This window comes from Panthera pardus, unplaced genomic scaffold (assembly GCF_024362965.1).
Source record: "Panthera pardus isolate Hobbes unplaced genomic scaffold, ASM2436296v1 HiC_scaffold_7, whole genome shotgun sequence".
NCBI lineage: Eukaryota > Metazoa > Chordata > Mammalia > Carnivora > Felidae > Panthera > Panthera pardus.
The window spans coordinates 33,769,765-33,785,321 of NW_026527002.1; the positions used below are offsets into that span (position 1 = coordinate 33,769,765).

Genomic DNA, 15,557 nt, shown 5'->3' on the forward strand with positions numbered 1-15,557 from the left:
GGCTTCAGATCTCAGGTGTCTGATAGAAAGGGAGTGAAAGGAATCACCAGCATGATGGTAAAAGGGGGCCCAAGATGGCAGATGTGCCGCAGGCTTCTCAGTTGGCCAGACAGGATCAGCAGCTCATTGTGAGGCACAGCTGTGATTGGTAAATACCTGATGAGTCTGAATATTTTGAGAGGACATATATACAGGTGGAGAAGTTTTGGGAGTGAAATTAATAAATACATAGAAACTAAGAAAATGGGAAGAAAGGAGACAAAAGAAATATTATGTTCCATGACTCAGCTGTCAGGAGAGTTTTACATCATATAAGGGAAGGACACAATACGTGTGTATGTGGAATGGTCGAAGGAGGGTAAGTGTTACAGTGTGTGTGTAGATGGATGCAGGAGAGAGACTTCAGCTGAATCTCTCATAGTGAGAAATCAATATACAATGTTTGAGATGAAATCTAAAATAGTAAAATAAGCTTATTAATATAAAAAGAGGTAAATACTAAAAGAATTGGCTGAAACAGTTGAAAATGTTGCTTTTGTGGAATGGAAAATGAAGTTAAGGGGACAGTAGGCACTGTTTTTTGTAGTGAGCCCTGTAGACTGTATGTGTGAAGGTGTATGTATATCATTATACAACTATGAATGTATAAAATTATGTGAAAGTATGTATAATTTTGATAAAAATCTTTGTAAAAGATGGAAATCTGGAAGTTTTGCTATAGAATTGCAATAAAAATTCAAGAACTGATTATAGGAATTAATACCTAAAAATAACAAAACTACCATTATCAGGAGGTTCTTGAAATTTCGTGTGTGTGTGTGTGTGTGTGTATATATATATATATATATTTTTTTTTTTTTTTTTTTTTAACGTTTATTTATTTTTGAGACAGAGAGAGACAGAGCATGAACAGGGGAAGGTCAGAGAGAGAGGGAGACACAGAATCGGAAATAGGCTCCAGGCTCTGAGCTGTCAGCACAGAGCCTGACGCGGGGCTTGAACTCACGGACCGTGAGATCATGACCTGAGCCGAAGTCGGACGCTTAACCGACTGAGCCACCCAGGCGCCCCGAAATTTCGTATATTTTTAAGACATTTGTTTTTGGCTGTTGAGCTTTCATACAAATCAATAGCCCATTGATAGTGTTACAGATATTCCCAAAATGTCTTTAAAATGAAATTCCATATTGGAATCCTGCCTTCCAATGAACTTTTATTATTAAGTGAAAATACATAAAATCTGAAGTTTCAGAGGTTTTTTTTTAGTGAAATGTTTTTTTGTAAGAAATATTTGAATTTTTATAGTATAGGGTAGCATGAATATTCCAAAGTAGGATTTTATACAGCAGAGATTTTTTTTCATTTTAACAGTTTTTTATTTAAAGTTGTATATCAGGTTACTTTATTCTTGCATCTTCTCAATTGCCCTATTTCTCAATTTGCCCTATTCCTTTCCTAACATGGCAAGATTTGGCTTTACGTTCAAGGATCTTTTTGTAGTCTTTGTCCAGTTTTAATCTAGTGATAACCAGCTCGCTTGGGTGAGTGCCCACAAGGACAGTTGTGCCTTTTGCCTTCTCTTGCTGAACTCGTTAAATGTAAATGATGTATTTCTTCTGTAAACCTGGACTACTTTGCCAAATTGCTGACCTTTATAGTGTCCTCGCACAACCTTACTTTATCATCCTTTCGGATGGGCGTGGATCGAATGTTGTACTTCTGTCTCAGCTCTTTGGAAAGAGGGGAGGATAAAATCTTCTCCGAATGTGGGGAGGTGCATTGAAATGTCTTTCATGGTTCTTGCTCTGGTCAGAAGTCACAAAGGGATTGAACTTCATTTTGGCCACTGGTGCTTCAGCAGTGGCCACAAAAGGGAAGAGAGCAACAGGGATTTTTTTAATAGATCGATTTAACAACTTACATGATTCTGAGTCAGTTGTGAAGTTGGGCATTTTTATTCATAATTCTGTTGAAACATTTTGTGACTTGTTTGTCGATTAGCTTAATTAAGCAAACTATTAAATTTTTTTGCATGTCTTTTTAAAGTAAATGTGTGTGTATGTGTATACCTTGCTTAGGGAATAGCTTAATATGTATGGTCATTGTGTAAGAAAATAATAATGACCTCTGTAATCTAAAAAGAATCAAATTGGGCCCCTGAGTTTAAGAGAAAACAAAATTCTTCCATTTAGTCTACTTTCAATTGAAAACAAGAATGTTAAACTCAGAAATATTATGTTTTATATTTAACATTTTTCTTCTATACCATATTACAGAAAGAACAGAGAAGAAACAGGAATCACAGAGAAGAAAATGAGAGTAGGGAAAATAAGAGATTGAGAGTCTTTGAGATAAAACAGGAAAAGATGAAATTGGAATGTTCATAAACAGAGTTTTACTGAAAACAAGAGGGAGATAGCTGTACACAAAAAGAAGACACTATGCATATAGAAGAATTTTCATGGAGCAGTGTCACCACATACTTCTTTAATGCAATATCTATAAAATCTTATAGATGTGTATTTTTTAAATTGCAGGCAGAAGTGGATATTACCTCATTAACATTTTGTGCCTTGAGTGTGGTAATAGGCTGAAAGTTCCTCTACCTTTAATTAAATTTGTCTTTTCTGATGAATTTCTGATAATTTTCTGGTGATAAATTATATAAATTAGTAACTTTTAAAAACATTAGGTATTTATCCTCCTGTACTGACTATATATCTACTGAGTTGCCAGTACTGGTAATAAAAAGGTAATAATTAAGAACTGAAAAGACACTAATAATTGGGAAAAGAAATTTTGTATGCGTGTGTATATATTATATAACCTTTTAAAGTAAAACTTATTTGCAATTTTCCTGAATATAAGAAGGAATTATTTTTCAGGTTGTCTTATTTTGGTATCTTTTAGTTTCATTTTTGCATTTTTATTAAAGGTGGGAACAGAGAAAAGATCCTCATGGTAGAACCTATTACGTGGATCATAACACTCGAACAACCACATGGGAGAGGCCGCAACCTTTACCTCCAGGGTAATGTGGCATCTTTATTCATCTCCAGTTGTGTTTTATCATACATTTGATTTCTTAAATTTATTACAACATAAAATGATTCTTTCCTTGTACATGTTATATTTTCCTTCATTTATTTGTGAATAATGACTGTTCAGTAAATGAGATTTGTTATATTGTATCTCTTTTACTATTAGTCTGAAGGGGCTTCCTCAAGAGGTTATCAAACACTGGCATGTGTTACTGTAGAGTAGCTGTAGAATTTTGGTTCAGTTTTAGTGCTTGTCATTCATTATATTTTAAGGAATGAAAAGCATATTTAGGAAAATTTATGTGTGTGTTCTCCAAAGGTAGTGATCTAAGCTGTATTATTTCATGAGATCTAATGACATAAGAGACGTTAGAGTAGTTCAAAGTTATGATCTAAAAGATTGCTGCAAGTAAAATTATATTACATTATGGCTAAAATTATAGACAGTCTTAATAAAAATATTTCTATTACACACTATATAAATTCATGCCGTTCTGTATTCACAAAATTGGTCTTCCTTTTCATTTGTGCTCTTATCTTTAATAGCTCTTCATACATATTGTGCTGATAGCTAGTTGAATTATACTGTTTATATTCTCCTTGAACTCTCTGCCTGGACTGGCAGTATCTCCTTATTGTCTTTGCTTCTTAGAATATGTCCTTCCAGATGCAACTTAAAGTCCACCAATATAAAACACATTCAAAGTCCAGAATATTCACAAAAATACGTTATTTTTATGTGATGGGTTGCTGATAGGATTCCTAAATCATTGTATAAGTTAATGGCTTATAGAAGTGTTTGTGAGAGAGGGGATGGGGGCATAAAGGAGGACCCTAGGCTTGCCTCGTCCCTCGAACATAGCTAGATAACTAAGTTAATGGCATGAATTGGCTTTAGGGTTAACTGAACCCTGGAGGATGGGGAGAACTCTGGTTGGTGGAGAAATAGGGAAGGGCATTTTGTTTTGAGGGAATATTCAGAAAAAAAAGGGATGACAAAATGAAACATATACATTTAAGACCAGCAAGTAGTTGATTTGGCTATTATGTGGGCCTCGTAAAAGATCTTAGGGGAGAGGAGGCTGAAATGGTGAATGGGTTCATTTTTATGCTGTGCCGGAGAGCCATGATAGGTGGAATGACATGATTCGATCTGCATTTGTGTTCAGCAGCTGTGTAACAGCAGGATGTTGAAGACCTGTAAGAACTGAGTTACAACCCTGAATGTAGGCAGTGGTTAGAGGGACAGATTACTAGGTATATAGTAAGCGCTCAGTAACTTATCAAGAAAAAGAAGGTGGTCAGATTGAACAGAGACTGTTCAGTCTTTGGCCCCCTTTTTAGAAATCATGTAGTGGTAGAATGGGAAGATAATTCACCTAAAAAGCAAGTTACATGTTTGTAATTTCTCTGAAGAATATCAATGTTTACATTTTTTTGAAGTTGTTTGCTCATGTCTCAGACTTGATTTTTAAATCATGTGAGTTAGGTGTTAACTAATTACTTTCCAGTTTCTTGTATTAAGACATTCTTGCTTACTTTTTATTAATGCTTATCCTGTGGTAGTTGGGAAAGAAGAGTTGATGATCGTGGAAGAGTTTATTATGTGGATCACAACACCAGAACAACAACCTGGCAGCGGCCTACCATGGAGTCTGTTCGAAATTTTGAACAGTGGCAGTCTCAGCGGAACCAATTGCAGGGAGCTATGCAACAGTTCAACCAACGATACCTCTATTCGGTAATTAGCACATTGTACGATATCAACACAACTTTTTCCTTCAGGCATTTGCTCTTTTCGACTTTGGTGGTTTTTAAATGTTACAGACTACATTGCAAGATATTTTTTATTTACTCTTTAATAAGATATAAGTATTTTTGATACACATACACACTTTAAGCTTTTTTTTTTTTAATTCTAGTTTACTAACATTAAATACATACTGTTTTTGTCTTTACTAAATGGTAGTTTTCATAAATGAATTTCTTAATGAAATAATTTGTCTTTACTAACTCCCCAATCCTCCACCTTTAATTAGAATCATTTTGCTTGCTTTAAACCAAACCAGTTACCTCCTGATTTTACTTAAGGGCAGTCTTGCCATTTTCCAGCTGTTCTCATTCCCATCTCAGAATCTCAGAAACAACACTTTCATGTGTTTTGGCCTACCGAAGATATTCCTGGGATTGGAGATGGCTTTGTCCAAAAAATCTAATGCTGTCTGAAAATTTGACCAATTGATGGTTCATTTATTGCTGTAAACAAACATCTACAAGAAGACTTGGGGTAGCGGGTAATCTCTGTTAAATAGGTTTGATTACAGGAAGTGGAAAATACAAATTTTAAGTACTGGGCATCTCTGGATAGTGTTTTGAGGCAACTTGAAAACCCAAAATGTGGAGGCTAGCAAATAGGAATTAGGGAAGACACAAAAAGAAAACCTAAATAACTTTTTTCAGAATCCTGCCTCAGGCTGGCTCTTTCAACTCCCATTTTCTTTAGAGGTTAAGTAATAAGTTCTCATTTGCAGTCTGACCCACTCACCTGGTTTTCTGTGGCCAGCAGAGAGGGACAGGGCCAGCCCAGCCTTCATAGCATCTCCTGCTGCCACCAGTTTCTGGTCCTTCGGTAACTTGTACAGAAATCTGTGCTAAGATTTCACTGTTCAGCTGTATGTAGTAAACAAGAAATTATGTACTTTGTGCTTTTGTACATTATGTACTGTGTGCTTTTGCTGTCTGTATACATGAAAACCTTAGGGAAACAGGGCAAAATTAGGTCAGAGGGATGTATTAGAAATGTGTTCTCTTGCATAGAACACCTTTAAACAGATTGAGATGTAATTATCTAAGTATATACAAGTCTGGGGTGAAAGTCCAGAGCTAACACTACATTGGCTCAGTAATGCCACCTGGTACCCAGGTTCTTGGTACATCCTTATCATGCTTCATGCTTCACCTTTATCATACAGAGCTGTTGCCCTTTGGACTTCATTCTCTGTTGTAGGCAAGAAGAAAGGGAAAGGGGAATGAGAAGGGCAGATGACTTTTATCTAGTAAGCCCTGCCTTTTTGCTTGGAAAGGGATGCCCTTACCAGGGACTTCTGACAGTAGCTCGCTGGCCAGAATTGGTCATTCTACCAACCCAGCTGGGAATGGAATATTAGATGGATACATTTCTGCCTTGAAGAAAACAGTGGTTTGGGTGTCAAGGAAGGAGGAGTGGGAAATTGATGGTAAAATTAACAGTATCTGTTATAAGGTTATAAAATATGTATCATTTTATCATATACTTTATCATTAAATAATTTTTCAGGTGATAGTTTTTGTATTTGTCATTCTTACAGTATGTAAGCATGAATGTGTTTTGTAGATGAATACACAAAAGATGCTAATATTAAAAGTATTTGTATAAAGATGATACTGGATTTTAATATTGGTTTTATTAATAGGCATGTGTTTAAAAACATTTTTTTAATGTTTGTTTATTTTTGAGAGAAAGAGGCAGAGCACAAGTGGGGGAGGGACAGAGAGAGAGGGAGACACAGAATCCGAAGCAGGCTCCAGGCTCTGAGCTGTCAGCACAGAATTAGGCATTTGTTTTAAGAAGAACTGATTAGTATTGTATTTCTAAACAAGTAGTTTTCATTTAAACACAATTTTCTATATGCTCTTCTCTCATTTCACTCCTGTAGATTATTATAGAAGGGCTAAGAAATTAAAATATTGATGTCAGAATTAGTTATTTCTAAGTCATCTTTAAAAAACTAGTAACTTTATCAACTGATTGACTCCTCTTAACTCATGACATGTTTAAATGTACTTTGTGTCTTGAAATGACTGTATTCACATTCCTTTATCATTTTTTAGAAAATTATTATAAAATGTGGTTCTATCAAGTGTTCGGTTTATCTCTGCTTTTATATTAAAGTACTGTTCTTTTTTTTTTTTTTTTTCCCCTCGAACCCTTTCTCCAATCAGGCTTCAATGTTAGCTGCAGAAAATGACCCATATGGGCCTTTGCCACCAGGCTGGGGTAAGCTGATATGTTGTTGGTAAAAATATCTGAAGATATATGTAATAATTAGTTATTAAATGCTGTGCTCACTCTATTTTTTAGAAAAAAGAGTGGATTCAACTGACAGGGTTTACTTTGTGAATCATAACACAAAAACAACCCAGTGGGAAGATCCAAGAACTCAAGGGTATGTGTGTACTACAGCCTTACTTAAGTAATATTACATGCATCTGTAGGTAAAATCAAGTAAACCTTGATTCAGATGTTTTTAGTACCTAGAAAATGTTCACCCTGTGATTATAACTTTATATATTAGCTTACAGAATGAAGAACCCCTGCCAGAAGGGTGGGAAATCAGGTATACTCGGGAAGGCGTTAGGTACTTTGTTGATCATAATACAAGAACAACAACATTCAAAGATCCTCGCAATGGGAAGTCATCTGTGTAAGTGAAAACCTAAAGTACTTAAGTGTTGTTTAATGACATAAAAATTTAGCCTCAACTTCAGCAACAGATTGTACTCTGTCAATCAAGAAAACCTAGACAAGTAATAGCTCAGTATGCGTACATCTTTGCTTTATGTTACTACAGACTGAATTTGTAGTACATAATGTGTTAATGATGGCAAATATTTATCTAGTGATTACTGTATGTGGGGGATTGTTCTAAGCACTTTGTATAAACTAGCTCATTTTATTTCCCAACAGCCCCTTGAGGTGGATACTATTATTTTCCCTTTTTCAGTGCAGAAACTGAGGCTTAGGGGACATAACTAACTTGCGCAAAATCAGATGGCAAGTAATGGAGCTGGTTTCAGACCGAGGTAGTCTGTGCACAGATTTAACAGTCACATCGTGCCACTGCAGTGTGAAGGAATGAGATGTCAACAAATTTGAGTCTTCCAGATAAAAAGACCTTAAAGTAGAGCTCACCTTCATCCTTACTCTTAAGTGTGGTATCTTTGCATCACTAAGAAAATAGTTTTATGAAAGGTTTTTTTCAAATTTCCTACTGTCATATCTACCCACCTACCAGCATCTGTCTTCCCTCTTAATCCTATAGGTGAACTATCATTGTTCCTATCAAAGGCCAGTGCCTTTACTGGCACACTAGATCTTTCTCCCTCTTCCCATTTAATTGTTGTAGCAATTGTCATCTTTCTATCTTCCATCATCAGTTTTTCTTCCTCTACTGAATTATTCTCATCACCCGTGATTTCTCCTAGACTGAAAACAAATAAACAGGGGTCCCTGGGTGGCACTCAATTGGTTAAGCAACAGACTCTTGATTCCAGCTCAGGTCATGATCTCACGGTTTGTGGGATCAACCCCTGCGTCGGGCTCTGCACTGATAGCACAGAGCCTGCTTATAATTCTCTCTCTCCTCCCTGCCCACCTGCCCCCCCTCCCCACTCTCTGTGCCTCTACTGCATACACGCTGTCTCTCTAAATAAAGAAATAAACCTTTGAAAATAAAATTTAAAAAAACACAACTTTTTACCTTTCAAATTCATTCCGTGAAAATTCATTTTTATTGTTGCCCCTTATGGGAAAAGTACCTGAAAGCATTGTCTCTATATTGCTGTTTCTAATTACTCTTTCAAACAGATTACAAGGAGTTTTACTGACCCTGAACTTGTTAAGGGCACCAGCAACCTCCACATTGTTAATTGTTAATCCAGGGGTGGGTTGCAGTCCTGTCTCATTTGATTTAGGAGCATTTGACACAGTACGTTTTTAGCCATCTCAACTTCAGAGTGTGTCCAGAATCCCGTTATGTCTTGCCATGTCCACTGCCACTACTTTGGTCAACTGGAGTGCACGGTGCCTCTCTGCTTTCTGTCCACACCTCATATAATGTTATTCTCCATAGAGCAGCAAGTAGTAAAAAGTCATTCCTTTGCACAAAACTTTCCAGTGATTTCCATCTCAGTGAAAAGCAGATTCCTCACAATGGCCTCCAAGGCCTTAAAAAATGTGATCCCCGTTACCCCTTCAACTTCATCTCTTTTTTTCTCTCCTTATTCACACTGCTTCAGCTTCACTGGCCACGTAGCTCTGCCTCAAGCACCTGGACTTTTACTTCTGGGTTGTAGCTGTTATTCTGCTCTTTCTTCAAATATGTACATGGCTTATGCCCTCCATGTTTTTGTTCAAATATTGATTTGTGAACCCAACTCTGTTCACCCTTTTCAGGATTAAAACATCTCCCTATACACTCTGTGTCCTTTTACATTGCCTTTTCCTCTCTCTCTTTAAAAAAATTTTTTTTAATGTTTATTTTTGAGAGAGAGACAAAGCATGAGTGGGGGAGGGGCAGAGAGAGCGGGAGACACAGAACCTGAGGCAGGCTCCAGGCTCTGAGCTGTCAGCACAGAGTCCGACGTGGGGCTTGAACTCACAGACTGTGAGAACATGACCTGAGCCGAAGTCAGATGCTTAACCGACTGAGCCACCCAGGCACCATTCTTGTTTTTTCTTTTTGAGGAGGAGTGGTAAGACATTTATCCCCTTCTAACACACTTCGTATATAATTTACTTATTTATTCTGTTTCTTGTTTTTCCACTTCACTGGAATATAACCTCCACAAAAACACATTATCATTACCTGTTAACACATAACACTCTCATCAACTAGAAGAGTGCCAGGTAGTAGTATGTCTTACATAAATATTTGTTGAATGAATTCACTTGAACCTGACAACATAAGAGAACATTTTGCATCCATTACAAAATGTTCCCTAAGATCATGAAAGTTCTTTATGTATGTATCTTAGGCTCTCCGTCAGTAGGCAGAAGACCCAGGCCTTCCCAGTGTGACTCACACCTGTCCCTTACATGCCACCCACTCTGTCTCTTCCCTCATTTACCAGTTGAGCTGTGTGACCTAGATGTCACTCGTTCTTAGAAATTGATTTTGCTTTGCATACTTTCTCACCAATGTTTAGTTTGAATTGGGCTTAAGATGTGGTAGAATTTCCTTCCCTGTCTTTTCTGTCTAGAGCCTCTATCCTCCTTAGATTTAAGTTATTATCAAAGTTTTTTTTTAATAGTAACAGACTTTAATATTTCATTTAACTTTGTTACAAAAGATCCACCCCTATATATAGTCTTACTTTTGTGTGTGTCCTCATTTTTCAGGCCTCTTAGCCCACTAAATTTATCTTCTTTCCCAGCAAATAGCTTTCCTGTGGTCATTTGTAGGACTCTGGTATACTCCACAATATTATATATCCAACTCTATTGTGAACTAACATGTTTGTTTTGTTTTTCCTTTAGAACTAAAGGTGGTCCACAGATTGCTTATGAACGCAGCTTTAGGTGGAAACTTGCTCACTTCCGTTATTTGTGCCAGGTACTACAGTGGTAAATAAATCTTATGTTTGTAATCATTTAGTCTTATCTTTGTACTATACAAATACTATAACTTACATGATATCACGATACTATTTTTGTTTTTAGTCTAACGCACTACCCAGTCACGTAAAGATCAATGTATCCCGGCAGACATTGTTCGAAGATTCCTTCCAACAGGTAAGGAAGATTTTATCAGGATAAATAGTACAGCTTGTCAGATTATATTCTATATATCTGAAGGGAGTTACAGTTTAGAAATTTTAAACCATGAACTGCCACTCACTGAGCGTGCATTATAATAATAATCATAATAAACTCCATCATGTATACAGTGATTACCAGATGCTTGACACTGGCATCTTAGGTTTATCATTTCATTTAATTCATCCTCACAACATCCCTTTGAGATAGCTATTATCATTGTGTCCATTTTAAATAAACAGCTTCCGGAGCAAGTTGACACACTTTGACATTTATTTACTTTTCTAAGACTTTATTAACTCAAACAAGTCTTGGTAAATACTACCAAATTAAAATTAAATCAGTATAGATACTCTCTTTCATTCAAGTTTTCCTTCAGTAACCTTAATGTTTATTCTTATCTCTTGTAGCTTTCTGTTTAAAGGTTGTGATCTAAAAGAGACCTCATCTGAGCACACTAGTTTAAAATGGCAGTACCTGCTCTCCTCTGAGACTTTATTCTTTTCTGTAACACTTATCTGACCCATTTTATTTGTCTCCCTTGTTAGAATGTAAGCTCCATGGTAGCACAGACTACTTCATTTACTGCTGTTATGCTAGTGCCTTGCACATAGCAGGTATTCAGTAAACATTTGGTGAATGAATGAACGAATGGAATATGTCTACCTTTCCTGGATCATCTGCAGAATATTTAAAGATGATAAATCGAGGGTACTTGGGTAGCTCAGTTGGTTAAGGGCCTGACTCTTGATTTCTGCTCAAGTCATGATCTCATGATTGTGAGATACAGCCCTGTGTGGAGCTCTGCACTCAGTATGGAGCCTGCTTAAGATTCTCCCTCTCCCTTTCTTTCTGCCCCTCCCCCACTTGAGCATGCTCATACCCTGCCCCCCAGTATTACAATGATAAAGTAAAATTCCTTTTGTATACAGGCACACAAGGACTTTTACATAAACAAGCCCAAATAGAATAACAGCATTCCAGACTCAACAACATGCAGATCCTAGCTGAATTTTACTAGCTGTTGGAATTTGGGCATGATATTTAATATAGCTACTATCAAAAAATTTTTTGGTTTGAGTTAAGTTTTTGGTTTGAGTTAATAAATTCTTAGCTTGTTCTAAGCTCTGTTTGAGCTTTATTTTAGCAAGTATACATCCAAGTTCATGGAAGATTTACTTTGCTCTGTCCTCTGGTGTGGGGAGAATCATGGTCAATTTGATGTGCATGGTTGCCTACCAAGCGAAGTCCTGCTGGTAAGCTGTGCCATCACCCAGACACGCCAGTCTTGGCTTCGGTTTTGTCATATGTGTGGTGGAATAATTCATTTTTATTCAGAAGTAAAGCCTGTTTACTAGTATCGCTAATGTAAGCCATTAAAGATTATGAAAATTGGGTATCTGTAAATAACTCTTTGCTTTAGCTGAGTTCCTTTCCTACTGATAAATGAAATCCGTGGTATAAGGAGGACCTACAACAAGCTCTTCTCATCAAATGTTGCTAGTTACAAAAATTTATAAGTCAGCTTTTACAAGATTTTGGTAAAATTTGGAGATTGACAGGGGACTGAATATTTTCTAAGCTTAAAAACTTTCTGTGTCACTCTTCCTCTTGCCACTAACCCAAAGTAGAACTACCATTTAATACTAGACGAGGGGAAAGAGATTTTAGAAAGTGAATCACAGGAGGCATAATAGAGTAAGGTACATCTCTACTAGTTTGTGGAACACATCAATAGATCTCTTTAATTAAAGGCATTGTATGAGATAAGGAAATGTATAATTCTGGAAATACAAATGAAATTTAAGTTGAATGATTTTGGAAGAAACTTGCACTGTATATGAGTGTTAAAATATCCATGTTTTTGTTTTTAATTAGATTATGGCATTAAAACCCTATGACTTGAGGAGACGATTATATGTAATATTTAGAGGAGAAGAAGGACTTGATTATGGTGGTCTAGCAAGGTAAAATAAAAACACATATCTGCTTTGCAATAAATATATCTCCGTTGTAGTGGATGTATTCTTGAAAAGATACAAACGTTTTTTCAGTAGCAATCCAGAGTTATTTTTAGAAACAAAAATTAAAATATTAGCACAATTCTAGAGGTAACCATTATTATTCCTGTCTTGGTTATCCTTTACATTTTCTCTGCATAGGAATAAATTTGTATGTATGTGTGATATAGTACATATGCTGTTTTTTGTTTTTTTTAACAGTTTTAATATAACATGCACAATGTAGTAACTTGATTTTATCATTTTATATCGACATATTTTCATATCATATATGGAGATAATACTCTCCTTTATTTTAATGGCACTGATACTCTTATTTAATGTCTGCATAATATTACATTGTATGCAGATATCATAATTAATAGATCAACATGCATAAGGTTAATTTTTACTATTCTAACAGTGTATGTTGGTTTTATGTTTGTGTTTTAATACAGTGTGAATCCTTTTGAGAATAGTTTTACATTTATTAAATACATTGTTAACAGAAAATGTGAAGCAATATGATGGGAAATCCTTTTAATTTCAATTTTTTTTAATGAAAACCTTAAAAAATTTTTGCTTCACCCAAACCTAATTTGAAAGCAATTTATTTTTCAGCAGAACACACCTTCCTTAAATCTTTTAAAAGACTTAAACTTGCTTTTCATAGAAACACATCTTTTAAACCAATATGTCATAGTTGTACAGAATTACAAAATCACAACTTTAGTACAGTGAACAAAAACAAATAGGTGGGAGCATATATGTGGAGTTATCAGATTTGGTTAGTTAGCATATTTTCTCATCCAGTGAATTATTAAGCTTTTTCAGAAAGGAAACTAAATGTTCATATTACATCTATTTTGATTTATCTCAATTTCAGAAATTTTCAGACATTAAAAAGAAAGGTAGACGTTAGAAATGAAATGTATTATTTTTAAAATGTCTGACTTTATAATACTCCTATTCTTGTCTGCACTCATACTTACCTCATTGGTTGGGTTTAGTTTTATATTTTGACATTTTAATGCATTTAGCCAGTTACTCCATAGTATGATTTTCTCATTCCCAAATTCTTAATTTTGATTCATGTATTAGTTTTGGTTTATTCAAGAGTTTACAAGGGTGATATACTCCTTTAGTTTTGCATATTTGAAAATGTGTTTTTGTGCTTTTGTATATAAACAACGTCACTAGATATAAATGTCTTATGCAACACTAGTTTGTCCCCTTCTCTGTAGACCTCGCTTCACTGTCTTCTAGCATTGAATGGTACAGCACTGTGAAGTGGAAAGCCAGCACCTTATAGGAAACTTTTTTCTTTGGATGCCCACACAGTCCTTTTCCTTGAAGTTCATTAATTCATTAATTGTTGATTGTTTTATATCTTTTCTTAGGAACCTATTAAGATCTTTCTTAATTTAAGGGAAATTTTCTTCTATTATGTCTTTGAATATTTTTTCTGTTCCATTTGTTCCATTTTTCTTCAGGAACATCAGTCATGGGTATGTGGAATCTTCTTCGTCAGTCCTACCTGTCTGTCATCTTATCTCTGATTATTTTTATCTTTGTGCTTTTCTATTTTGTTTTGATTTTCTCAAACCTATCCTCATGTCACTGTTTGCAGTACTGCCCTACATTTTGTTGCTTCTAATGTGATTTTTCTTCATTAGTGGCTTTACTGTTTTCTTCATTTTCTTCTCTAGGCTCTGCTAGCTCATCTGTTGTCTCATAATTTTTTTAACCTCTTGTATCTCTTTAGTTTATTAGAAAGTATAGAAAAGGATATGTTGAAAGTGAACTCTTCCACCTCTTATTAATTAGAATTTTTTCTTCTTTTCTTTTAATGTCAGGGTATATAGGTCAGATACCATGTTATACATAAACATTCTTCTTTTAAATGTATTCCGTTTTCTCTGGGCTTCTAGTTTGCTAAAAGTGATCTGCCGCAACTGGAAATTCTATTTCTGGTTTTTCTGTGTCTAAACACGTTCTCACAGATCCGTCAGCCCTTTTCCCTGGGGACATGTCTTACCTCAGCCTTGTCACAGTGGGAAGTCACTTAGTTCAACTACTATGTTGGGACTGGATTTAGTTTTGTGGATTAGTGTTTATCATTTCTTAGTTGATTTTGTTTAGCGAAAGACTACCTTCTCTACCTGTCAGACAGTTTCTGAGATTGTATTTTTAAAGCTTTAGAACAGTGTTTGTAAAAAGGCTTCCAGGCCAGATCTAGCCTGCCTAGTAATGGCCCCCACTGTGATTTAAAATTTTTTTTTTCAATTATTTGATACATTAAAGAAAATCACTAAATTATGCTTAAGAATCAAGATTTCTGGGTTCTCTTTAAAAACCGTAGACCCATGTTGGCAGCTTCTCACGTGGCATCAATTGGCTGAATCTGAGTAGCTGATTCATTCCTATAGAGTAGTATACACTCTTTTTCACTCTGTGCCCACCATTCCCCTGTCATCTAAGGACAATGATTATATGCCGAGAAATAATTCTTCCTTAAAACTGGTAATAACTTTTATTAGGGATACAGTGAAGAATGGGAGATTGGGGCTAGGTAGAGCATTGGAGGCTGTGTACAGAAGGAAGCCACTTGCTAATCACTGTAAGCATTTGAGCTTGGAACCCTGCTTTAGAAGCAGTTACCGTTGAAGAGAATCTTGCAAATTGGGTTTATTTTGATATGTAAATTATTAATCTCTTATCTATTTGGATCTCATATGTATTGGACTTTGCTACATGAGGCAAAATTGATGGTAAAAAGTTAGAGAATGCTTATCACATTTAAAGGTTTCATCTTTTAAATTTTTGTTTCATTTGTAATACATTGACAATAAAAACCATTCCTTAGCATCAGTGCTGTGTCTGTCAGTATCAACAGCAAATACTTATTAAAGCCTATTGCGTATAGATCCTAAAATGCCT

General features: G+C 35.6%; 1 protein-coding gene and 1 pseudogene across 6 annotated transcripts in view; one reads left to right on the forward strand and one right to left on the reverse strand.

Moving 5' to 3' along the window:
- The window catches only part of WWP1 (WW domain containing E3 ubiquitin protein ligase 1), a 133,667-nt gene that overhangs the window by 92,176 nt on the left and 25,934 nt on the right, over window positions 1-15,557 (forward strand). For all 6 annotated transcript variants that reach the window (XM_019453395.2, XM_019453392.2, XM_019453393.2 and 3 more), the window contains 8 exons: window positions 2,936-3,031; window positions 4,608-4,782; window positions 7,023-7,077; window positions 7,162-7,246; window positions 7,376-7,504; window positions 10,339-10,414; window positions 10,522-10,593; window positions 12,496-12,584. In XM_019453395.2, the coding sequence (XP_019308940.1) occupies window positions 2,936-3,031; window positions 4,608-4,782; window positions 7,023-7,077; window positions 7,162-7,246; window positions 7,376-7,504; window positions 10,339-10,414; window positions 10,522-10,593; window positions 12,496-12,584 (777 nt within the window). The remainder of the gene's footprint in view (window positions 1-2,935; window positions 3,032-4,607; window positions 4,783-7,022; window positions 7,078-7,161; window positions 7,247-7,375; window positions 7,505-10,338; window positions 10,415-10,521; window positions 10,594-12,495; window positions 12,585-15,557) is intronic.
- LOC128775321 (60S ribosomal protein L26-like) lies at window positions 1,403-1,838 on the reverse strand (annotated as a pseudogene).